Source organism: Enhydra lutris, unplaced genomic scaffold, assembly GCF_002288905.1.
Source record: "Enhydra lutris kenyoni isolate GAN:26980312 unplaced genomic scaffold, ASM228890v2 scaffoldscaffold41, whole genome shotgun sequence".
NCBI lineage: Eukaryota > Metazoa > Chordata > Mammalia > Carnivora > Mustelidae > Enhydra > Enhydra lutris.
Window position 1 is genome coordinate 14,453,286 of NW_019154125.1, and position 27,044 is coordinate 14,480,329.

Genomic DNA, 27,044 nt, shown 5'->3' on the forward strand with positions numbered 1-27,044 from the left:
TTATTCCCTTACATGTCCACATAGTTGATTTATTTTCAAGTTTTTATTTTGAAATAATTGTAGATTCACATTTAGTTATAAGCAATAACACAAAGAGATCCAGACTCATTACCAACCTGAAGACTCCACCTAGTAAAACCCTGGGAACTACTGTTCTCTATTTCTATAATTCCGTTGTCTCAAGAATGTTATATAAATAGAATCATATAGTATATAAACTTTTGGGACTGTGTTTTTCATCCAGCATAATTATTTGGAGATTCATCTAGATTTTATGTGTTATCAATTCTTTTATTATCAAATCATTTGTCAGTTATTCTTTTTACTGCTGAGTAGTATGACACATAGACCACAGCTTGTTTAATCATTCACTTATTGAAGGATATCTGGGTTTTAATTTTTGGTAGTACTAGTAAAGGTGCTATAAACATTCATGTATAGGCTTTTGTGTGAGAGTAGGTTTGGCTTTTCTCTGGGATTAATGCCCAAAAGTGCAATTGCTGGATTGAATGGTAGTGTCATCTTTAAATTGTTAAGGAAATTCCTAAATTCTTTTCCAGAGTGGTTCTGCCATTTTACATTTCCCACCAGTGATACATGAGAGATCCAGTTTCTCTGCCTTGTGATTTGTGTTGTCACTATTTTTTATTCTAGCCATTCTGACAGTTGTGTAGTGATACCTTATAGTGGTTTTAATTTGCATTTCCTTCATGACTAGTGATGTTGAGCATCTTTTCACAGGCATATTTATCTTCTGTATATCCTTTTCAGTGCAATGTCATGTCTTCTGTCCATTTTCTATTTGAATTGTTTGGTCTTTTATTGTTGAATTCCAGGGCTTCTGTGTATATTCTAGACACTAATCCTCTGTTGTCTGTGTGGTTTATAAATATCTTCTCTTAGTCTGAAACTTGTCATTGCATCCTCTCCACATGGTCTTCACAACACAAAAATTTTTAGATATGATGGAATCCAGTTTATCATTTTTTTCTTTGGATTATATTTTCAATACAAGAGCTAAGAATTCTTTGCCTGGTCCTATGTTCCAAAGATTTTCTCCTATTTTTTTTTTAAGTTTTATAGTTTTACATTTTATACTTAAGTTTGTTTGTTGTCCATTTCAAGTAATTTTTGTATGAACTGTGAGACTTAGTTTGTGCCTCATTTTTTTTTTTTTTTTTTTTTTTTTTTGGCTGTGGGTACCCAGTAGACCAACACCATTTGTTGAAAAGGCCTCCATTGAATTGCTTTGCACCTTTGTCAGAATCAGTTGGGCATATTTGTATGATTATATTATTGGGTTCTTTGTTCTATTGATGTAGTTCTCTATGCCAATATCACACGGTGTTAATTACTATAGTTATATAATCAGTCTTAAAATCTAGTAGGTTGTTTCTTCTCACTTTATTCTTCTTTTTGAAAATTGTTTAGCTATTTCAGTTCCTTTGCATGTCCATATAAATTTTAGAATGATCTTGTCTATATCACAAAAAAAATATTTCTGGGATTTTGATAAGAATTGCAATAACCTGGTATCAATTCTTGGAGAAATGACATCTTTACTATCTTGAGACTTCCAATTCATGGATATGATGTGTCTCTTCATTTATATATATCACCTTTGATTTCTTACATCAACATTTTGTAGTTTACAGCATACAAGTACCATGCATGTTTTGTTATATTTACATAAATATTTTAATGTTCTTGAAAAATTGTAAGAGGTATTCTTTTTTAAACTTTTGTGTTCATATGTTCACTGCTTGAATATATAATACTATTGTTTTTTTACATTTATCTTGTATCCTACAATCTTGCTGAGCTCACTTTGAAGTGTTTGGTAGATTTCTAGAATTATCTGAATAGACACTGATGTCATCTGCAAATGGGAACAGTTTTATTTCTTTTTCGCTGATTCATATTTCTTCTATGTCCTTTTCCTGCCATATGATACTGGCTAGAACTTCCAGCACTATGTTAAATCAGAGTTCTGAAAGTAGACATCCTAGCCTTGTTCCATACCTCAGGGGGAAAACAGGAAAACAATTACTCTTTCACCATTAAGTAAATGATTATTGTAGGTTTTTGTCTATGTTCATTTTCTTTTACAATTAAATTTAATTTAATTTAAATTCATCTAATTAGCTTAGTGTATTATTAGTTTTTGAGGTAGAGTTGAATGACTCATCAGTTGTATATAACACTCAGTGCTCATTACATCAAATGCCCTCTTTAATGCCCATCACCCCGTTACCCCATCCCTCCACCTCTCTCCTCCAGCAAACCTCAGTTGTTTACTATAATTAAGAGTCTCTTACACTTTGTCTCCCTCTCTGATTTCATCTTGTTTTATTATTCCCTTCCTTCCCATATTATCCTCTGTTATGTTCCTTAAATTCCACATATAATTGAAATCATTTGAAAAATGTCTTTCTCCATTTGACTTATTTTACTTAGCATAATACCCTCTAGTTCAATCCATATCATTGCAAATGGCAAAATTGCATTTTTTGGTGGCTGAGTAGTATTTCATTGTGTGTACACACACACACACACACTCACACACACACACACACACACACACACACATATTCTATATCTTCTTTATCCATTCATCTGTTGATGGACATTTGGGCTTTTTCCATAGTTTGGCTACTGTGGACATTGCTACTATAAACATTGGAGTGCAGGTGCCCCTTTGAATTAGTACATTTGTATCTTTGTTATAAATACCTAGTAGTGCAATTGCTGGGTCATAGGGTAGCTCTACTTTCAACTTTTTCAGGAACCTCCATACTGTTTTCCAGAGTGGCCATACAAGCGTGCATTCCCACCAGCAGTATAAGAAGGTTCCCCCTTCTCTGCATCCTCTCCAACATGTGTTGTTTGTGGATTTTCTAATTTTAGCCATTCTGACTGGTGGAGATTATCTCTTATTGTGGTTTTGATATGTATTTCCCTGATGTTGAGTGAGGTGGAGCATTTTTTCATGTGTCTATTGACTATTTGTATGTCTTCTTTGGAGAAATATCTGTTCATGTCTTTTGTCCATTTCTTGACTGGGTTATTTGTTCTTTGGGTGTTGAGTTTGATGAGTTCTTTACAGATTTTGAATACTAGCCCTTTATCTGATAAGACATTTGTGAATATCTTTTCCCATTCTGTAGGTCATCTTTTGGTTTTGTCAACTGTTTCCTTTGCTGTGTAAAAGATTTATCTTCATGAGGTTCCAATAGTTCATTTTTTGCTTTTGTTTCCTTTGCCTTTGAAGACGTGTATAGCAAGAAGTTGTTGGGGCCAAGGTGACAGAGATTGCTTCCTGTGTTCTTCTCAAGGATTTTGATGGATTTCTATCTCACATTTAGGTTTTTCATCCATTTTGAGTTTATTTTGTGTATGGTGTAAAGAAATGGTCCAGTTTCATCCTTCTGCATGTGGCTGTCCAATATTCCCAACATGTTTTGTTGAAGAGGCTTTTTTCCATGGATAGTCTTCCCTGCTTTGTAGACCATGGAGTTGAGGGTCCATTTCTGGGTTCTCTATTCTGTTCCATTGATCTGTGTCTGTTTTTGGTTTATATACTTGGCTGTTTACATGTTTGGGGCATAAATATTTACAATTGTTAGATCTTCTTGTTGGATGGACAATTTGGTTATACTTTCTTGATAATTACAGCTTTGTAATAGAGCTTGAAGTCCAGAATTGTGATGCCATTAGTTTTTGTTCTTTTTCAACATTCCTTTGGTTATTCAGGGTCTTTTCTGTTCCATAAAAATTTTAGGATTATTTGTTCCAGTTCTGTGAAAAATGTTGATCATATTTTGACAGGCACTGCGTTGAATGTATAGATTGCTCTGGATGGCATAGACATTTATTTTTTAATTTTTTATTTAATTTATTTTTTTCTCACCATAGCACATACCCTCCCCAATGTCCATCATCCAACCACCCGATCACTCCCATCTTCCTCCCTTCCAACAACCCTCAGTTTGTTTCCTGAGATTAAGAGTCTCTTTTGGTTTGTCTCCCTCTCTGGTTTCATCTTGTTTCATTTTTCCCTCCCTTCCCCTATGATCCTCTGTCTCGTTTCTCAAATTCCTCATATCAGTGAGATTATATGATAATTGTCTTTCTTATTTTGTTTAGCATAATATCCTCTAGTTCCACCCACATCATTGTAAATGGCAAGATTTTGTTTTTTTATGGCTGTGTTTTATATATATATATATATATATATATATATATATATATATACACACATTATATATGTACATATATATGTATATATATCTATAATCTATCACTTCTTCTTTATCCATTCATCTGTTGATGGACATCTAGTCTCTTTCCATAGTTTGGCTATTGTGGACATTGCTGCTATAAACATTCAGGTGCACATGCCCCTTTGGATCATTACATTTGTATCTTTTAGGATAAATACCCAATAGTGCAATTGCTGGGTCATAGGGTAGCTCTATTTTTTGCTTTATTTTTTAAAGATTTTATCTGTTTATTAGACAGAGAGAGCAAGAGAGCACAAGCAGGCAGAGCAGCAGAGGGAGAGGGAGAAGCAGGCTCCCCACTGAATAAGGAGCCCAATGAAGGGCTTGATCCCAGGACCTTGGGATCATGACCTGAGCCAAAGGCAGTTGATTAACCAACTGACCCACACAGGTGCCTCTATTTTCAACTTTTTGAGGAACATTCATACTGTTTTCCAGAGTGGCTGCACGAGCTTGCAGTCCAGATTGGGTCTGTCCAGGATTTCTATTTCTTCCTGTTTCAGCTTTGGTAGTTTATAAGTCTCTGGGAATGCATCCATTTCTTCCAGATTGCTTAATTGGTTGGCACATTGTTGTTCATAATATGTTTTCATAAATGTTTGTATTGCTTTGTTGTTGGTTGTGATCACTCCTCTTTCATCCAAGATTTTATTTATTTGGGTCCTTCCTCTTTTTCTTTTTGCTAAGTCTGGCCAGGGTTCTATCAATCTTATTAATTCTTTCAAAGAACCAGCTCCTAGTTTTGTTGAACTGTTCCACTGTTCCTTTGGTTTCTATTTCATTGACTTCTGCTCTAATCTTTATTAATTCTCTTCTCCTGCAGCATTTGGCTTTATTTGCTGCTCTTTCTCCAACTCCTTTAGGTGTAAGGTTAGGTTGTGTTTTGAGACTTAGGTTTCTTGATTAAGACTTATATTGCTATACACTTCCCTCATAGAACTGGCTTTGTTGTATCCCAAAGGTTTTGAACAGTTGTGTTTTCATTTTCATTTGTTTCCATGAACTCTTTTTAAGATCTTCTTTAATTTCCTAGTTGATCCATTCATCTTTAACTTCCATGTATTTGTGTTCCTTCCAAATTTCCTCTTGTGATTCATTTCAAATTTCAAAGCACTGTGGTCTGAAATGTGCATGGAATAATCCCAATCTTTGGTACTGGTTGAGATCTGATTTGTGACCCAGTATGTGTATTCTGGAGAATGTTAATGTGCACTCAAGAAGAATATGTATTCTGTTGCTATAATGGAATTTCTGAATATATCTGTGAAGTCCATTTTGTCCAGTGTGTCATTCAAAACCCTTGTTTCCTTGTTGATCTTTTGCTTAGATGATCTGTCCATTGCTGTGAGTGGAGTATTAAAGTCCCCTACTATTATTATATTATTATCAATGTGTTTCTTTAATTTAAATTATTAATTGGTTTATATACTTGGTTGCTCACATGTTAGGGGCATAAATATTTGCAATTGTTAGATCTTCTTGTTGGATAGACCCTTTAACTATGGTATAATGTCCTTTCTTGTCTCTTTGTACAGTCTTTGGTTTAATATCTCATTTGTCTGGGGGTGCCTTGGTGGCTCAGTCAGTTAAGCATCTTGCCTATGGCTCAGGTCATGCTCCAAGGTTGTGGGATTGAGTCTCACATCAGGCTCCCTGTTCAGTAGGGAGTCAACATCTCCCTCTACTCTTCCCCCCTGCTCATGATCTCTCTCTCTATCTCTCTCTTTACTTTCTCTCTCAAATAAATAAATATAATATTTAAAAAATAAAATCTAATTTGTCTGATATAAGGATTGCCACCTACCTTTCTTTTGACATTCATCATCATGCTAAAATGTTTTCTACCCCCTCACTTTCAATCTGGTGGTGTCTTTGAGTCTAAAATGAGTCTCTTGTAGACAGCATATCAATGAGTATTGTTTTTTTATCCAATCAGAAATCCTGTGTCTTTTGATTGTAGGATTTAGCCCATTTATATTCAGAGTGACTACTAAAAGGTATGAATTTAGTGACACTGTATTACCTATAAAGTGTCTGTTTCTGTATATTATCTCTGTTCCTTTCTGGTCTATGTTACTTTTGGGCTCTCTCTTTATTTAAAGGATCTTCTTCAATATTTCTTGCAGGATTGTTTAGTGATCACAAATTCTTTGGTTTCTGTTTTTCGTGGAAGCTCTTTACCTCTCCTTCTATTCTGAATGACAGCCTTGATGGATAAAGTATTCTTGGCTATGTATTTTTCTTTTTTAGCACCCTGAATAGATCATGTCAATCCTTTCTGGCCTGCCAGGTCTGTGTGGATAAGTCTGCTACCTGCCTTATATTTGTACCCTTGTAGGTCAAGGAGGTCTTTTCCCTGAGCTGCTTTCAGGATTTTCTCTTTGTCTCTGAAACTTGCAAGCTTCACTATTACATGTCAAGGTGTTGACTTATTTTTTATTTTGAGGGAGGTTCTCTGTGCCTCCTGGATTTGAATGCCTGTTTCCCCAGATTAGAGAATCTAACCTGCTCCCCAGATTAGAGAAATTCTCACTTATAATTTTCTCAAATATACCTCAGGTCCCCTCTCTCTCTTTCCTCTTCATCCAGGACCCCATTTATTCTAATATTGTTTCACTTTATGGAATCAATTTTCTCTCAAATTCTTGCTTCAGGATCCAATATTTGTTTATTTCTCTTTTTCTCAGTTTCTTTATTCTCCATCATTTTGTCTTCTATATCACTTACTCTCTCTTCAGCCTCATTTATCCTTGCAGTTAGAGCCTTCATTTTTTATTTCATCTCATTAGTAGACTTTTTGATTTTGATCTGATTATAGTTCTTTTATTCCTCCAGAAAAGGATTCTCTAGTGTCTTCTATTCTTTTTTAAAGCCCAGCTAGTATCTTAATATCATTTTTCTGAATTCTAATTTTGACCCCTTACTTATATCCATATTGTTTACATCCCTGGCAGTTAGTACTGCCTCTTGTTCTCTTTTTAGGGGTGAGTTTTTCTGTCTTTTCATTCTGTTCATAGAAGAATAGATGAACAAGACAGTAAATACAAAAATAGCAACAGAGACCCTAGAAAAATACACCCTAAACAAATCAAAATAGGTCAGATATCAAAAAAGAGAGAGAGAGAGAATAAAATCAAACAGATGAACAGAACAGAACAATAAACTAGGAAGACAATAGATCCCAAAATTGTAAAGAAAGAAAAAAATATATGTATGTACCAAAATAAAATTGACTACAATGAAAGGAAGCTAAAAATGAAAAAAAAAAAATCTATCTATCTATATATATATATAATGTAAATGTAAAAATGAAAATTAAAAAAAAAATCTTTAAAAAAGGGTGATAAATTAGTTGAAAAGAAAAAAAAATAAAACTGAAAGGCTAAAGAATCATGAGAAAAAAACATGAATTCTGTATACTATTTTCCCCAGCTCTGGAGTTTTGCCGTTCTGTATGATCAAAACACTTGGTGTTAGCTGGATGTTCCTACTGTTTTTTTTGGGGGGGGGGGGCACTGTTGCTCTGATTCTCAGGGGTCTTTACCTGGGTGAAACTGCACCTCCCTTGCCAGGGGTCTGGGCTCAGTATAAGTGGCTCTAGATTCCTCTATGTGGCTTTTGTTCCCTGAAGTCTTTCAGCACCACTTTGGGGGATTGAAATGAAAATGAAATCAGCAGTGCCCCTATCTCCATCCCCAGAGTTGAAAGTTCATGCTCCCCACTCTTCAGTGAGCCTTCACAGAAAATTAATCACTCTTGTTTCCCTAGTTTCCATCCACATTCTGTGTTCATCTAGCTGTTGATGGAGTGTTTTATCTCAGGCACAAGATTCTGTTTTGAGTCTCCAAACTTTACAGAGGAGGGAGGGGGTGTCTTGTCACAGTTCTGCCTCTTACTTGGCCTGTGATGGAGAGCAGTCACCAAACTGTACAGTGATTCGTGGTTTATGGCAACACCAAATAGTAAGCCCACTCCCGAACTCCCTGTTTGCAGCTGTCTTCCCTTCTCCAATGCTTGGGAACACTGCTGCACTCAGGCACCTCCCTTCTTTCTGTGACCCTGGGGTTCCTGAGACCACACTGTCCCACCTAAGATTCCATCCTGCTTGAGCTATTTCACACTACCTGAGCACATTTCAGGCATAGATGTCCCCCACCAAAGCAGACTTCTAAAAGTTCCAATTTTGCACTCTGCTGCTTGTATTACTTTCTGGTACCTGGCTCCCTACCCCAGGGTTTACCTTCTAATATATCACCTTGGATTCACTTCTCTACATCTCCTACCTCACAAAAAGTAGTCATTTTTCTATTTGTAGAATTGCAGCTATTCTTTTCTTAGATATTTTGTTGAGTTCACAGGATTTCAGAATGATTTGATGGCTATCTAGCTGAATTTCAGGAACCAGACAGAACTAGGGTCCCCTACTCCTCCACCATCTTCCCACCTATGTTCATTTTTAAGTTATGTAAGCTCTCTTTTACTATTTTTTCTGAGAGTTTTTATTTAATCATATATGTTTAAAATTTAGTCAAATACTTTTTGCACTAATTGAAATTATGAGGGTTTTCTTCTTTATTTGTTTGTATAATAGATTCCATTGATTGATTTTCAAATACTGAACCAGTCTTGCATCCCTGCCATAAACTCTTTGGACATGGTGTATAAACATTTTTATATTGTGAATTCTATTTGTCAATACCTTATGGATGATTTTTGTGTCTATATTAATGAGAAATACTGGTCTATAAGGTTTTTTTTTTCTTTTTTGTTTTGGTACTATCATTATCTGGTTTTGATATTAAGGTAAGCCTCCTAAAAAGTCAGGAAACATGTCCTCCTCTTAGTTTCTAGAAGAGATTATATGTTGAATAGAATCTTCTAGTAGAAAGATTTTAATTCTTTCCTAAAAATGTATGTTTGGGGATTTAAAAAATGTTATTAATTTCATTTCCTTAATAGTTATAGGGTTATTCCAATGATCTATTACATATTAGTTATGTCACAATAGTTTGCTTTTTGAGGAAATAAAGTAAGATTGAATCTCTTTATTTTAGCCAGCAATAAACTTCTGTTGTTACCATATATCTTTTTTTCAGACCTATGAAAAGATATTGAAAAAGAGTACTAAAAATCCTTATACCTGCTACTCAGCTGAAGAAAGAAATATTACACATATTTAAGGTTAAAGGTTAGGGTTAAAGTATTATGGTTAAAGGCTTTGTATATTTTTCTTCCTTTTTTCCTGTTCTTATCTTTATCCTAATAATCATTACCCTGGCTTTGATATTTATTACTCACTCTGATGTCCAAGTAATTGCTTTTTAAAACACTAGTGTGGCTAACCAATATCATATCTAGATTTATACCTTTTGACTTAGATAGCATGTGTTGACAAAAATAGTATTGACATGATGTCATTTTGATTTGTTTCCACAGCTCTCCCAGTGTTTACTCAACTACCTCAGGATATAAGTGTAGAGGTTGGCAAGAATATAAACATTTCATGTCATGCTCAAGGAGAACCACAGCCCATAATTACCTGGAACAAGGTAACATCTCAACTAAAAGTGCAGTAATAGTAAAAACACTGACAAGTGTATTGACCCAGTGAAAAGAGGTAATGATTCTCACATTGATTTATTATTGTTGTGATTTTTGTTAGCAAATAATATTTTTTACACTGAAACAAGTTTATTTCCTGCTTCTTTTTTGTTCATTTTTTAAGTAACTACATCTGATTTTGGCCCAGGGCTTTGATAAATTTATCCTTTCTTATTTGCTTGATGATGAAAGCTTCATAAACATAACTAAATTCTTCTAAGGAAAAATTGCTTTTGTCTTACATAAATTTAAGAGTTTTAGTGGCTAGCAGGAAACAATTTTGAATTAATAACTCGGAAGTGGATTAAAAGTAGGGCATTAGCTGTAACAAGAATGAAAACTTGTTTTCAAAACAAAGTAAGATGAAAGTCCTTCTGTAGGTTCAAAGTTAAGTGACTTTAAGGAAATAATAGCTTTTTATTTATCTATTTTATTTCTTTGGTTCTTTGAGCTATATTCTTCCAACACAATTGCTTCTTTCACTTTAAGTTTTTTTTTTAATCAAATTGCAATGATTGGTCTCAGAGTCTGATGTTCTTAAAAAATAAATGAAATGGAGTACATCAGAGTGCAGAGTGCTAACCAGAAATGGCATACATCAGAATGACAGTTTTTATAGAAAATTTCAAAAAAAGTAAAGTTTTCACTATGAAAATTTGCAAAGCTATTTTCCAAAAATACTTGTTTATTTTTGTTGTTGCCATACAGCAACAAGGACTTAGTTTTGGTGGCTCATTTCTCTTGTGGTATAGCTGAGCATCATGTGGAGTTCTTTATAAAAAAGTAAATTTAATGGTCTCAAAGTTGAACTTTTAGGCTCAGGTACTCTCAAATAGTCTGAATAGTTTTTATAATTTCTTTTGAGTGTAATATAATTCAAATATATCTTACTAAAAAATAGGCATTGTGAAAAATATACATTTTTGTCAGTCTCTAGAGCCTTATTTGACATACTAAATGCTGTATCATATAATTATATCAGGAAAATAGCTCAGCCTAATTCCTAAAAGGTAGCTTTTAATTCCAAATGAATTAATTGAGGGCTGACTATATGCCAGACATTTTGTGTATGCTAGCACATTTAATCTTTATAATAATCCTCTTCTATTCACAAGGCTAAAATGGTGTGAATTAGGGTACTCCTAAAATAAGCAGATAAGGAATTTATTGGAAAGCTAACTGATAGCTCAGAGACCCTAAGCAAAACCTATAGAACTGTAAGGTTAGCCTAAGAGTTCTGATAGTATATAAGGAGAGCATGTAGGAAGGGAGTGCTTTTGCAAAGAAGCTTGTGCACCTGATCACTTCTTAGTCTTCTGTATGTCTGGTCTTTTTTCATCTGCCCTCCATCTGGTAGGTCCTGATAGTCCATCTCATCTCCTCCCCTGAGTTACCAGCCATCCATCACTTTGGACTTATTTTCTAGTAATGGCAAGAGAAAACTGTGAGAATCTGAAGACCTATGAAACATTTTTTTTTTCCCCCCACTCTGAACCTTTCTGGTTACATTCTGGCTTACTAGTCATCACTGGGGTATGAGTTCTTTTGAAATAGCAGCCCATCTTCAGTGTCCTGTGAGTCTCTTGGGAAGGGAAAAGAGAAACGCATCTCTACCCCTACTCCATTCAAACGCAGTCCTGGAAAGCGAATTTCTTTTCCTTTTTAAAAATTAATAGCATAATAATGAAAAGTACATGAATCCATACTAATTACAACTGAATACATTTAATAATATTTCATATGAAATGTAGTCATCCTACCATCTTAAGTATAATTTTAATTGAGAAACACTGATATATAAATTTTTGCAGGTACATAAAACTTATGAGTACATATATAGAAATAGAAGAAGAATCAGAAATATGAAAGTATTTTGATGCTTTTAGTTGGTAGATTTGTGAAAATTTTCCTTCTTTTCAAATTTTATTTTTATTATTGTCAGAACCCTTTTCTAGAAGAAAAATATGAATAACCTATGTATTCATTCATTGAAATGATGATTTTAAAACGATCATAATATTAAATAATTACATAATTGAATTTTGAGTATCATATTTGTTTTAATTAAGAGAGAAAGCTAAACTATACTTCCTAATAAGCACTTTCTCTCTCTTTTCTTCTCTTACTTAGATTCATAAAATATCTTTTCTAATGCTTGACACAGTAGGTGGTCAGTATATATTTGTTGAACAAATCAAACTATATCAAACAAAATGTAAGATGTTATTTTTTAAGGAATCATATTTCCCTCCTGTGACAATTATTTTCCCTCCCTAGGCAGGTGTTCAGATTACTGAGAGTGGTAAATTCCATGTCAGTGGTGAAGGCATGCTAACCATCTATGACGCAGGGCAAGCTGACCAAGGAAGATATGAATGTGTAGCTCGGAATTCATTTGGCTTTGTTGTGACCAGTATGTTTCTCACAGTTGTAGGTAAGTGTGGCTCCTGATGCGACCTAGATAAATATCTTTGACAGCTTCTACTTCTCATCCTAACTGATTTGTCTCACTACCCAAGTTTCCTTACATGTTTTTTTCTAGTCAAATTTATTGATATTAAATCAATGTTATTTAAAATTTTTAAATCTAAGTTTTAAATGTAAACTGTATTGAAAGGTATCAAACACCAAAACTATCAATGCCAAAAGTGAAAAAAATAGGAAGGATTCACAAATGTATATCACGTTTTCTTAGGAAATAAAAATTATAGAATGTAAGATACATTCATAGCTGAATAAAGTGGAGTCAGAGATTTAAGGATAAGTGGAATTTAACATGTGTGAGTTACTCTGACATGGTATATTTGGTTCTACAGTAAAATTAAAAATCAATCAATCAATCAAACTTCTAGGTAAGATTTGCCACTATAAGAATAAATATCTCAATATTTTGGAACATTTATAATTGGTCAGCGTATTTGGCATTGTTTACATTTTGTGATCCATCATTTAGTTGTAGCCCTCTGCTACTTGTTCATAAATGGTGACTGCTTTAAAAAATTGTCATAGTTTTACAAAAAATAAAATGCTTTTTTTTTTTTTTCCCTTCAATCAATCAGTTTGTATTGGAAGTGAGAGAGTCTATTTGTGGGCAGATTCGAATGGAAACCTCAGCTGTGGATATGGGAATGGGGACTGGCTCTGATGATGGACTGGCATGTTCTCCACGTGGGGAAAGAATTCAAGAAAAGCACAGCATGTGGGGACATGTGAATTGACATCAGGGTTGCTTTTTCTGTGGTTGGGTTTAGGAGCTTCTGCCTTACTGACAATCAGCAGTTCAAGTAAATGAGTTCAGCTACAAGCATATGGAGTACTATTTTGGGCTTTGCCTGCTTTTTGGTTTCCTTAGAAATGGGCAGATTTCATAAATAGGGTTGTACAGATTTATTTCTTTCCTTTTAGTTTTTCCAGCTCTTACTGGTCTCTAAAACTATTGAGTAACTCTTCTCATTATAAATACAGGCTTGGATAAAAATAGATTTATTTAATTAAGTCACATCCTTAAAGATGTCATTGCCTTCCCTTCATGTAGTACAATAGTTTCATATTCTTATACCTGAAAATTCTCCTGAGAAATCAAACTTCCAAATACCCATTTGTTTGGGTATTTTATATAAAGTATATATTTTCATTAACGGTGCAGCCATCTTTACATATTTATTATACTGTATAGTAAAAAGTATTCTCTGTAGAATATTAGCCTTAAAATTATAACAATGTATCTAGTAACTAGCGAATATTTATTCTAGCAGGGTCAGAAATTCTTTATCACATAAAATTTCTTAAAGTTACAAAATCTTAGCCTTATTTGGTATCTGTTATAAGTTCATGTTTTTCCCGATTTAGAATCTATAATAGTTGTGTTTCTTTTTATAAATTTATAGAGCTCCTTTTCTACTGCTTAACTATTTATGAGATCAATGAAAAAATATTCTTGAGCATTTTGGAAAAAACTTATTATAAAATTTAAAATACTATCTTTTAGGTTCAAGAGATGCTAGAAATATTTACTACTAAACAAACACATACACAAACAAACAAATATTCTCTGCCTCTTATTCTCTCCATTTGTCTCTGTTTTGTTCTGCCACATACACACAAACTATAATTACAGTGGTCAACATTTTAGAACCTCCAACATAAGAATTTCATTGTGGTAGATTGAAATTTAACAATCCATTTTATATACACACATTAAAAGTAAAACATTAAGATTAAAATGTATCAGTCACTCTATTTACCAGATTTTAAAACACTGATAAGTAGCATTTACCAATATTCTCCTCTATTGTATAGAGAGCAGAAAGTCAGGCTATAGAGATAGAGTAGTACAAAAGAAGAAGTTATTCAGTCAAGAAGAAAATTATGTTTTTTGCTCTTGAGACATTTTTATAGCAATATAAGGAGAAATTAATTTATATTTGTACCAAATACATTTTATGACATTAGAAATATTTTTTAAAGGTTTTATCTATTTATTTGACAGAGAGAGACACAGCGAGAGAGGGAACAGAAGCAGAGGGAGTGGGAGAGGGAGGAGCAGGCTTCCTGCTGAGCAGGGAGCCCCGATGTGGTGCTCGATCCCAGAACCCTGGGATCAGGACCTGAGCCTAAGGCAGATGCTTAACGACTGAGCCACCCAGCCACCCCAACATTAGAAATATTTTTATAAAGAGAAGTAAAAATATGAAGATATAAATTTTAAAATTTTGAATACATTTAAGATTTAAGTGTGTGTGTATGTATGTGTGTTTACACAACCCAAATTGCAGAATAGGAGGAGATGTGTCAATATAAAGTATCACTTATGGAACATTTTATGACTTAGACACTTTCATTCACCAGTTATCCTAATTAAAAGGAAAAGACCATGCATTATAGGAGGATTTTCCAATCTTAATGCCCTAATTAAGCAGTGATGGAATGTTGTAACTCTGCTCATTGTGTTAGAATTGATACAAAGAGTATCATGCCTTGTGAGTTGCTATTCTGTACTGGGAATACAACTGCACAAAGTCATCTAAAAGAACAAAAATATACAATGACAATTTAAGGAAAATCTGGGATATATACATATATATATATCATGCATTTGAATGAGTGATGCTCAAAGTAAGTCATTTATAATAGCAAAAGTAAAAAGGGTTCCCACAAATTGTGATTTTTTTAAGGACTTTTTTTCTTCATGGATGTAATAGATTTTTAATAGTTTTAGTAAATTTTTACAAACCTTTAAGGCTGATGCGGTGTTTACTGGGAACCTATCCTTTGAGGGTGTCCTCAAAATATTTTGTGTTGAGAAATATTACATCAGCATACCTATTTCTCTGGATGATATTTGGCATATGAAAGTTACACATATTATGTTAGATACCCCCAAACTCACAATTTTTATTCAAAACATAATTTATTTTAATACCTCCTACATATATTGATGTATTGTTAAGTACTGTCAAGTTCATAATTCACAGTATATTCTTACGATTAATTTCTTGCTTGTGAAAATGGTTCAGTCTGAGGACACAAGACATTTACATTGAATATGAACAGTGTGAGATAGTGGGAAAAATCCTGGGTTAAATCAAGAAACTTACCTTTATTGATCTCAGCCACTTTGGATACCTCACCTATAACTGGAATTAATTTTCTTGTTTCTTAAAAAATGTGGAACTGGACACTCAAGAGTCCTTCTTGGCATAGAAATTCTGTTTCTACAATAGCATTCAAATGCGCAACAATACTCAGGAAGAAGTTTAGAGCCTGTCTACATGACAGAATGTTTACCAATGAGACATTGGAATAATATGTGGACTGGCTAAAAGTGAAATAGTGACACAGCATGGATTCAATGAGAGTTTTGGAGCACAAATACCACGTAAATACTGTTTGTAATGATATAAAAAATAAATCCAAACAATGTTGTCTTCTTTGAAATTCAGAGTTGAGTATCTAATGGTATGTTGAATTTCATTTTGGATAACCCACAGGTCTTCCAATTCCATAGATTAAAAACTGATCTTGAATGTATGCCAAATTGAACTCCTCATTTTCACCTCAAGACCTTATAACTTCCTGACAGTCCTTTAATACAGACCATGTTCTGTAAGGAGGAAGCCAGAAAGTTTTCTGATTTTTTTTTCCGCTCCCTCTTCCTTCTTTACACTAACTGCCACATCTCACCAGTTTTTCCTTCAAATATTGCTTCTTTTCCATTTCTCCATATAACCTCCTCTTTCATAGTTCAATCTTTGGTCATTCTGCAATAACTTTCTAAATGATATTTCTACTTAGAGTATTCTCTACTTTGACTATATTCTCAACCTGATAAATTATAAATGAGAATTAAGGCTACATTAGTTGGTTTTAAGTTAATGAGACCTTTTCTATTATGTTAAGTAAATAACCTGTATTAAACTGATACTAATATCACTACTAAGAAAAAGTTAACATTTATTGGGCATTTACCACTTGTTCCAAGTGTTTTTTATCAATTAACTTACTTGATGCTTTTGGGATCTAGTTATTTTTTTGAAATTCTGAATGAATAACTCACTGATTTTTTTACATTCTAATCCAGTTGTTATTGTCTAGATCAAACATCTGTTTCAAAACCACTGCAGTTGTTATACAATGAAATAACTATGAAGTATCAGAAAATTTTAATTGTTTACTCAAATATATCAATGAAATGAAATTGATACTAAATCATTTTTAATTGCTATTTAACTATATTTGTTTATTTACTTTGAATATGACATGAATTAATTTACATAATAATTAATAGTTACGTGATAATCTTGTTTACCTTGGCAAACTTTAATAATACAATGAATGGTGGAATATTTTATAAATAACAACATATACCTAATATACATATACATATGTCTGTAATACCTTTAACCATATTTGATATATTTCCAATCCATTTATACATAAAATCTATATTGAACACATATGTCTATCCTGAGCTAAACCACATGTTTCAAAAAAAAAGTAGCATTAAATTTTAAGAAGAGATTTTTAGTAGAGTTGTGTTTGGATAGTCATGAAATTATAAGGGAAGAGAATAATCAAAATAAAAGGCTCATCTCAATTATTAAGACCAAAAAAAAGTAGTGTCTTTCCTTTTCTGTCTCTGGAAAAAAAACGGTGGAGCTTGCAAGACAGTGAACCCATTTACATATTCAATGATGCAAAATGATGAATAAGGCAGAGTTGTTGCTGTTCAAAGAAAATTATTTCACAAAGGCAGTCGTTCATATCCATTTGTATGCTGTGAGAGTGTCTGGCTTCCTAGGAGAGCCCTCTCCAGGCTCAGTGGTTGGTCCGCTGTTCTCTTTAGCAGAAGATTTCATGTGGGAAGTCTTATTTGATTAATGATAGTTACATTATCTGGCCACTTTTCTTCAGGAGGGAGGGGGAGGTAAAGAATACTCAGTTGTGAAAGAAACTCTGCTTTTATTGAGGTCTAGGTATTTTGTGAGAGTGAGGGCGGGGGTGCAGATGTTCTGCTTCGATGCCCCTCCTCAGGCTCCACCCCGTTCCTCCCTGACTCCTATTCTCTCCGATCTAGGCTGTGCTCCAACAGAGTGGGCACACAGGAGTTGGTGGGCCATTACACCTAAGGGCCCCCTTCCTGAAAGGACTCAAATTTATCTTTTGACTTTATCTGCCTTGGAGGTGATAGAGTCTCATAGATACATGGACAGAACTGAAAGGAGATGTTCACCAGGAACTTTAAACATGCTTAATTTCATAACCCCACTGAGGCTTTTTCTCCTTTTTTAACCCCAAGATTTAAGAAAAGAAAATGATCTAGTTCTTCCTCCTTCTCTACAAGATTTTGCATAAAAAAATGGAGAATATACTCAGAGTTTTCTGATCATTCTATCCCTACAACATTAATTGAGGTAGTTTTTAAGACAAATAAAATATTAACAGTGTTGTTTGATTCTAAATGTGCCCCAATAAACTGAATTCGCTTTGCATAATACAGTGCTCTTCTGGAAACATTTATGGAAATCTTTTTGCAATTTGTACCACAATAACTAAAACAATACTGAGACCGAATGAATAATAAAAAGGTTAGTTTTATTTTATCATAAAACTATGAAACCTTAAAAAATTCATAATTGAAATGACATAAGTGAGAAAGAGTTCTTGTTACCACAAATATTTTCTGTGTGAACATATTACATATTTAATATACTTTTAATAATCTGTGAACAAACAACTTTATGGTTTTCTATTTGTGCACATCAAAATTTAATTATTTCAAACAATGTTTACATGTTCTGCCACCTTTCTTGTTATTTTTCTTTCCTTTTCACATCTCCACACTTGTTGGTTTATTATTAATAAAGAGAAAAAGCAGGTCAAACTGAACAAATGACAACACAGTAGCAATCAATAATTTTGTGAAGATATGGATTATTTATGGGATTAGAACATAACAATCACTGAAAGGCAACTTATATTTGCATTGTGACATGTCGTTTTCAAAGAACTTTACATGTCTTTTTTATTTAAAAAAGATATTTTTATTTAAAAAAGATATTTTTTATTTAAAAAAAATATTTGGCCCAACTATATGTTTGGCTCAACTGTATGTTGAAGAAGTCTTATTATTTCCACTCTATGAATGAGTTGGAAGATGAAGAATAGGTGTTGTGAAAAGACTTATGCTTGTAAATTTTATACAACCGTAATAGCAAAACTATTTTATGAACAGAATAAAAGCAAAATTATCAAACAAATAAAATTCAGATGAACATGTTAATTGATGCTTTCCCAAAATTTAAATATCCCTTCCAAATTCTGTCTGCCACAGTGAACAGCCTTTTGAGTTTTGGCTGGTATTGTCAGCTATGTGATAACTCAGTCCTACATGCAAGCTTTGATAGACCCCTGATTGTATTTTATTCACACAGTTGCAGAGGTCCAATGACAGTAATTGTCATGAATAAGAACACATCATTGATGCCACTCTCTACACTTGAGGTTCACAAGTGAAGGACTAAAAGGGAAACAATAGAGAAAAGGCTAACATCTATAGGCCAGCACAGATTGATTGGATTGATCTCAGTTCCTTTATTTCCAAGTAAAAGTAACAAATTCAGTAGGCTCATTCTTACTGACTTGATTTGAACTATCACAAGGCATATCATGTTAGGTATATTGAAAATACTAGGTATTCTCATAGTTATTGCAATTATATTGATTGCTTAATTGATTTTCTAATTAATCCATCTCCTTATAAGCCAATACTCCACTCGCATCATGCTCATTATGTCATGTAACAGCTATAATGCATTTATTATATTTATAAATATTAATATTCATATACATAAATATTTTTATTAAAATGATTTAATTAAATCCTTTTATTCTCTTTCAGCTTTCTAATTTTTACATTAAGTACTCTTTTTTTAGTATCCATGCACGTGTCGTCCCACCAATTCTTACTGCTGCATGATATTTCATACTGTAAATCCACCACATTTTTTTCTCACCCACACTTCCATTGCTGACAATTTTCCCTAATTCCTTTCATACAAAATTGCAATGAACATTCTCATTTTTTTATCCTTTATGGATTTGTATCAGAATTTCTCTAGATATATCTGTAGGAATCAAATTGCTGGGTGAGAGGGGGTCCACATGTCATTTTATTAAGTAAAAACGAAATAAAAAAATATATCTAACCCTAAACAAAATCTTGGAAATAAGAGCATCAGTTCTACATTCTCACAAGCCTGCCTGTGTCCAGTCACCCCTCCCAAAACTTGGCAGTAATCAGTTTTTTTATTTTGCCAGAATAAGCATAAAATAGAAGTTTATTGATATTTTAAATTTTATTTTTGAGGTTTTAAGTGGTTTCCAACATCTTTCATATACTTAATAACTTTCGGGGTTTCTTCTTTTATAACGTGCATGTATATATTTTTTCTTGGTGCATTACAGGAATTCCTTGAATGAAATAGAATATTATTTCTATTTAGAAATATAGAAATTACAAACATGTTACCTATTACGTTATTTATCTATGACCTCTTTACCTTTTTTACTTATGTCTTTCCTTGAATAGAAATTATCAATTTCATTTAATCAAATTAATCAATTTATCTTTGCTTTCTTTCAAGTATCTTTAGCTAATGTATAGTTAATACAATGTTATTTTTGAATTATAAAATGTAAAACTGACCTATGGAGCTTTAATATTGTGGTCATGATAAAGACTGAATTGAACTGACAGTATAGCCTCTAACTCATAATTACTGCCTGTAATCTAGTTTATCAAGAATGTCTTTGAGCAGAGACCTTGATTTTACTGGTTTTCTTATAATATCTGCATCACTGCTACTTTTTCTTAAAATTTTTTATGTTGGTGATCTTTTAGAACAATTAACAATCTAGTATGTATACATTATCATAATATAAAGGAATTTTTTTTGTAACAACCAGATGTGGAATGCTATTTGCATTCATCTATTGCAAAATACATGAGCATATATATATATATATATATATATATATATATATGTTATATATTTTATATATACTTATATACATATAAATGCACATATGTAATATTTCAATATTATATTGTACTATATAATATGTTATATAAGTGACAATATGCAATCCACACACCTTCCTATTTTTATTTAAAGTTTTCATTTTTTTTGTATCTCCTTTTTGACATTATTTTCAGATTCAGTTTTTGGGGCTATACTTACTCTTGTGTTCAATATTCAACAGTGCTAAGGAAGTATTACCATAAATTCTTTAAGTATTATCAAAAAATGAATCAAATAATATGGATATGCTTAATTATTTTTCTTATATGGGTCTTTAATGCCCATGATCATTTTTAATAACATTTTCTTCCTTTACCTTAAATTTCTTATACCATTACCTGGAGAAGATTTAATATGTTGAAAATTATCAACTCCACAAAGCTTTCTTTGTCTATAATATTCAACTTGATAGAATTCTCACACACTGAAGAGCTATAGAAACAACATGAATTATTTTTCACTGAAATCTTACTAAGTTCAATTCTTGCTTTAAGAAATCTCCATAGGGATGTGATAATATTTACTTCAATTTAATGTTTAACATTAAAGCAAGGTGGCTGAAGAGATAGACATTTCATACCTTTCTGAAGATGACAAATTACTAACAGAGTTGAATCCCATTTGAATCAGTGTTGTAAAAAAGGAAATATTTCACATAGCTTTACTAGATTTTTGGAATGCTTTAGTTCCCTAAATAATGCTGTTACTGTTGCTGGAAGCTTTGGTTCAGGATAATTACCTACTCTTCTGCAATGGACAGTATCATGTGGACACTGTATAGCATTTTTATTGTCTTGAAAGTTTCTGTAATGCCATTTATATGAGATCATTCCTAACTTCAAGGTTTGTTTGATACTTTTAATCATGGAATTGATTTTCAAAGCAATACAGGGTAGACAAGCTGGCGATGACTTTGTTGAATCATCCATTCTTGATGCTGTACAGAGGGTTGACAGTGCAATTAACTCCACACGAAGACATTTGTTTTCACAGTAAGAATTTATTTTATTTTGATTACAAAATTGTTTTCACTTCAGTCCTACTTGGTTTTTATAATCTCCATAAATCACAGCATGCATCGTGCATAAGATTGCCAAAAGCGGGTGTTTTCTTCAGTCTGTGTGTGGGTTATCACCCTCTGGGCTCTCCACCACTGCCAGCTCAGTCTCAGAGAAAATTAAACTTGTTCCCCATAGAATCTAAATGGCATAAAACCTCATTGCAGATTCACTCTATGTTGTCCCATGATAGGTATCAGGTAATGGGTTCTGTTAGGTCAGGGTCCACCAGGGCCAGACCCAGTGCTCCTGGCACTCCAGGAATTGAAAGTGTTCATCAATTTGATCACATCTGGTCATAAACTGATAGCTCACAGGTGAAAGTTTTGTTTAGGATATGTAGTATTTTGGTTATTTTAATTTGAATCAGAACATATTTAGGGTAGCGAAGCCTTCAGGTTCTATAAAGTCCCCATCAGTTCTGATGGAGGTACGTGGGATGCTTTGCATCATCTGATGTATTAGAAAACATGAGTGTTGTCTTCAAAGTCAAATAAAGTACATGCCCAGCCTTTGCAGCTGTTGGTCTAAAGGAATACCTTATAATGCCATAATCAACTATAGCTCTGTTCCCTGCATACCCACAAACAGCATGGCTTGCTGATCATGGACTTGTGTTCTGGAGCCATACACCTTATTTATATTCTTATTGTGATTCCTCACTACATCACTTCCTATCTGGGTGACCTTGAGCAAGTAACTAAGCATCTTAGTACCTCACACTTCTTGCCTATAAAATGGGGATAACGACAGAATCTATTTCATGGACATACTTGCTTGGAAGATTAAATAATACAGATAAAGTGTCTCAGCAGTGTTTGACATATAGAAAGGGCTTACTCTAAGTGAGCTATTAATATTGTTACTATGGTTCTATGATCTAAAGTTATGATTTCAGATGTAGAGGACCAGACATGCTTTAGCTGACCAAAATATCTAAAATGATTTCACATTCTTAGTGACTAATAATCTTTTCACTTATTTAGTTCAATTCTTCAATGCATATAAACCACTACTGGGTGCTGGTTGGTAGGTTCGGTACATGGAATATAAAAATGAATAAGGCACCACCATCTCATCCCTGACAGAGTCCTTCTATAGTAGAAGAGACAATATGTCAACAATTTAAGTATATCTTGTTGTGTATGTAAGAGATGTGTATGAGCATACAGAAGTAATTTAGAAGGTGGTAACTTGTCAGACTTACCAGGAAGATTCATGGGGACAGCAATAGTTGTGCAGGGTTTTAAATGTAAGCAGGAATTTCCAGGCGGTTACATTTGAGGAAAGAGAAGATAGAGAGTACCAACACCCAGAAACTGAGTGATTGCACACTGTTTCAGAGGGTTTACTGAGCCCCCTAGGACATACGTGTGGACACCAAGTTTATAACTTTCACCATAGATGTTGCTTTTTACAAAAAGAAAAAATGTTCCTTAAATCATTGATTCATTAAAAATAGATCTTTTGAGTTCAGCACTGTCAATGGCATTTGGGATTCACTCATTAACAAAATAGGAAAAGAGCTCTCTGTTCCCCCTGTGAAGCTTATTTTCTGGTGGTGAAGCTTTTCTTTTTCTTGAGTTTGGGAACTATATTCTTAAATGCACAGTGAGATTCATGGATTCTGCAGTTTTGCCTTATGAACAGTAACGTCTTTTGTCATTTGCAGAAAACCTCGCACCCCTGGTGATCTGCTGGCTCAGTTTCGTTATCCGCATGACCCATTTACTGTGGAGACAGCAAGAGCTGGGGAGATTTTTGAGCACACACTTCTGCTGATCCAGGAACATGTGAAGCAAGGGCTCACTGTTGATTTGGAGGGCAGAGGTCAGCTTCTGGGAGGCATTTTGTTTTTAGCTTATGGTCATTTGCAAAACTGACCAAAACCCTCAGTTTTTAATCTTCAAAACACCATGTGAGGTAGACATTAATTTACCACTTTGCCAAATGAATGCAGATATTTCCTGTAAGAACTGTAATTCAAAAGAAAAGATGATAAATGGATATTCAAACCTGTCAACTTCTATCAGCTATATATGTCTAGTAAATCTAGGGAGCCCATTTTAGGTGAACTTACTTTTGGAATCTGAAAGATATTACTCCTTCCTGTGAAAAAGGCTTTATTCCCAGGGTAATGGTCCTCTCCTTGTTACTGGAATCACCTAAATCATTCAGTGAATTTATTTGAATTCCTTTCTCTGTAACATATCTATCTTTCCTTCCCAATCTTTTTTGTTGTTGCTGTACTAAAGTTCTCTTGCATTTTTTTTTCTAAAACCAGACCTTTATTTAGTAAATGTCAAATGAGAGTGATGTAGAAATCTTTCTGATTTTCTAAGTCTTTCTTTTTAAAGTGAAGTAAAAATGTGATCCTTTGCTATACACTATTTGTTCTGTGAGCACAACGGCAACTTCTAGAGGTTTCTTTACTCCCCTTCAGAAAATAAACCAAGATGCTGTGCACAAGTGCCTTTCTGTGCTTGTCTCACCCCTTAGGTGCCCTATATTTAAAAAGCTCTATTTAATAGCTCCCATTGATCCATTGTGTCTTGGGTTTCAGAGTTTCCTTAACTAAAACATCCAAGTGAAATTTTCATTTAGTCCATATTAGCATTTGAATCAAAGTTCTGGCTGTTTAATTCCAAGTCTTGGAATTTTCAAGATTAACAGTCTAAATTCATAACTAAAGAATAAGCAATCAATACCTACAGAAATTTAAGTTTGCTAAAATATGCATCCATTGTTTGTGATGATCATTACCAAACTGAGTATATATTCGGATCTAAAATATTAAAGAATTTTAACAAAATTTTCTCAAGAAAAAAAGCATTATGTTGTTCTATCTTTCTTTTATTATTTGTAAAGTTAAAGACCCCCCCCTCCAGGATCAGTTTGTCCTAAAAGTGAACCCAGGATCCATGTCTTTATATACAGGAAGATTATTGCATCTATCCAAGATTAAGATATCTCAGGGTCCAGCCAGAGACCAGCTTACACAGCAAAAGGACAAATGGTCCTGGTATCATTAGCCAGTTTCTGATGATTAAGTAGGGATAATAACTCTTAGCAAATAGGATTTAGTGAATAGTCTTTGCAGATTTAGGATTATGCTGCAATTTTAAACTCTGTTAAAAGATTGGCTCCAAAACACCTCCACGTTGTATTGCACGTTCCCAGGGGAATGACAGTTTGTGGTAGTTTAAAAGTTACTGCTAAATCCCTTTTTATCAACTATCATGCAGGTTAATATTCATACCATCCACGCTAGCATGTCTTAGATCCTGTCCTCCAGGAGAATAAAACCTGGAAGAAAGAAATCGGAAGTGGAAATAAACAATATTACAATCTCGTGATGAGGGCTTACCAAACCCTTACCAACATTGTATTGGTAAAGTCACAGAACTAAGAGTTTGGTGGGAACTGGGACATGTCTCTCCTTTTCTGTTCGTTCTAGCCATTAGCAACTGCTCATAAGAGAGGCATTGCTAAGCAATGCCCCCCCCCATTTTTATTAGAACTTTCCGTTTTGTCCTAATGGATGTAGGAAAGATTTCTGCCTGCCTAGAATGGCCCATCCCTAGGGCACCTTGGGTTGAGGTCTCCCTCTCGCTCCTCCTCAAGGACAGCTCTCTTCATTGCCTTTGCGGCTCTGTTTCAGAATTCCGCTACAATGACTTGGTGTCGCCGCACTACCTCAGCCTCATCGCCAATTTATCTGGATGTACAGCCCATAGGCAGGTGCCCAACTGCTCTGACATGTGTTTCCATCAGAAGTACCGAGCCCAGGATGGGACGTGCAACAACCTGCAGCACCCCATGTGGGGTGCCTCCCTGACTGCCTTTGAGCGCATCCTGAAGCCTGCCTACGAGAACGGCTTCAACCTGCCACGGGGGGTCGGCCGTCACACCCTGTCAGGCCGGTATCCCCTCCCACCGCCCAGGCTGGTCTCCACAGAGCTGGTGGCTACGGCCACTGTCACCCCTGACCATCGATACACACACATGCTCATGCAGTGGGGTCAATTTTTAGACCATGATCTGGACCACACAGTGCCTGCGTTGAGCACATCTCGCTTCTCTGATGGGCGGCTGTGTAGCTCGGTGTGTACGAATGATCCGCCTTGCTTCCCCATCATCATTCCTGACACTGATCCCCGAGGGACTCGAGCGCCGTGCATGTTCTTTGCACGCTCCAGTCCCGTGTGTGGCAGCGGCATGACCTCCTTAGTGATGAATTCAGTCTACGCGAGAGAACAGATTAACCAGCTCACAGCATATATAGATGCCTCTAATATCTATGGGAGCTCAGAGCGGGAATCTCAAATTTTGCGAGACTACTCAGAGCCCCGGGGACTCCTGAGGACAGGCTTGCCGTGGGTCCCATCCGGAAAGCCCTTACTGCCCTTTTCTTCGGGCCCACCCACCGAGTGCACAAGGCCAGAGCAGGACAGCCGCAGCCCCTGTTTCCTGGCTGGGGACCACAGGGCGAACGAGCAGCTGGCCCTCACAGCCATGCACACCTTGTGGTTTCGGGAACACAACAGGGTCGCCACGGAGCTGTCTTCCCTGAATCCCCACTGGGACAGAGACACCCTTTATCATGAAGCCAGGAAGATTGTAGGTGCTCAGCTGCAGCACATTACCTACAGCCACTGGCTGCCCAAGATTCTGGGGGCACCTGGCATGAAAATGCTGCAGGATTACCAGGGCTACAACCCCAATGTGAATGCAGGGATCATTAACTCTTTTGCTACTGCAGCCTTCAGATTTGGTCACACGTTAATCAATCCTATTCTTTATCGACTGAATGACACCTTTGGAGAAATCCCTGAAGGCCACCTTCCACTCCATAAAGCTTTCTTTTCACCCTCCAGAATAATCGAGGAAGGTGGGATAGATCCACTCCTTCGGGGGCTATTTGGTGTGCCCGCTAAATTGCGGGTGCCTTCCCAGCTGCTCAGTGTAGAGCTAACCGAGAAGCTGTTCTCCACGGCCCACTCTGTAGCGCTGGATTTGGCTGCCACCAACATTCAAAGGGGGCGAGACCACGGGATCCCTCCCTATGCTGACTTCAGAGTTTTCTGCAATTTGACATCTGTTGAAAATTTTGAGGATCTTCAAAACGAGATTAAAGATTCAGAGATTCGACAAAAACTGAAAAAGTAAGTGTGCAAATGTTGCTTAGATTTATATGTTTCCTGGGAGAGGGAGAAGTGTTAAAGGACATTTTGTATGGTTGGATTTGGTTGCCTGGGGATGTTAACTGCAGAGCCTTTAATAATTGTTATTGTGGGAAAAGTCAAATACTAAAGGAAGGATTTCTAGAGACTAAGCAGTAACCCCTCTGTCTATCCATTTCCTTTGTAAATAAATGTAAATATTGCTGCCTCCCTGCTAGTACTTGCTAGTACATTTCAACTAGAAGAGGTGGGCTGGTCTCCTGCATTCCTGTCGGGTGGTAATCCAATCAAGGCCTTTTTATTGATACAGTAAGGTCTCAAGTTTGAATGTAAAGC

At 34.9% G+C, this 27,044-nt stretch overlaps 1 protein-coding gene across 1 annotated transcript in view; it reads left to right on the plus strand.

Moving 5' to 3' along the window:
* The window catches only part of LOC111155452 (peroxidasin like), a 446,194-nt gene that overhangs the window by 346,011 nt on the left and 73,139 nt on the right, over window positions 1-27,044 (plus strand). Inside the window, exons 13-17 of the mRNA XM_022515616.1 lie at window positions 9,720-9,832; window positions 12,162-12,318; window positions 21,351-21,459; window positions 23,198-23,355; window positions 25,187-26,690. Coding sequence (XP_022371324.1) covers window positions 9,720-9,832; window positions 12,162-12,318; window positions 21,351-21,459; window positions 23,198-23,355; window positions 25,187-26,690 — 2,041 coding nt within the window. The remainder of the gene's footprint in view (window positions 1-9,719; window positions 9,833-12,161; window positions 12,319-21,350; window positions 21,460-23,197; window positions 23,356-25,186; window positions 26,691-27,044) is intronic.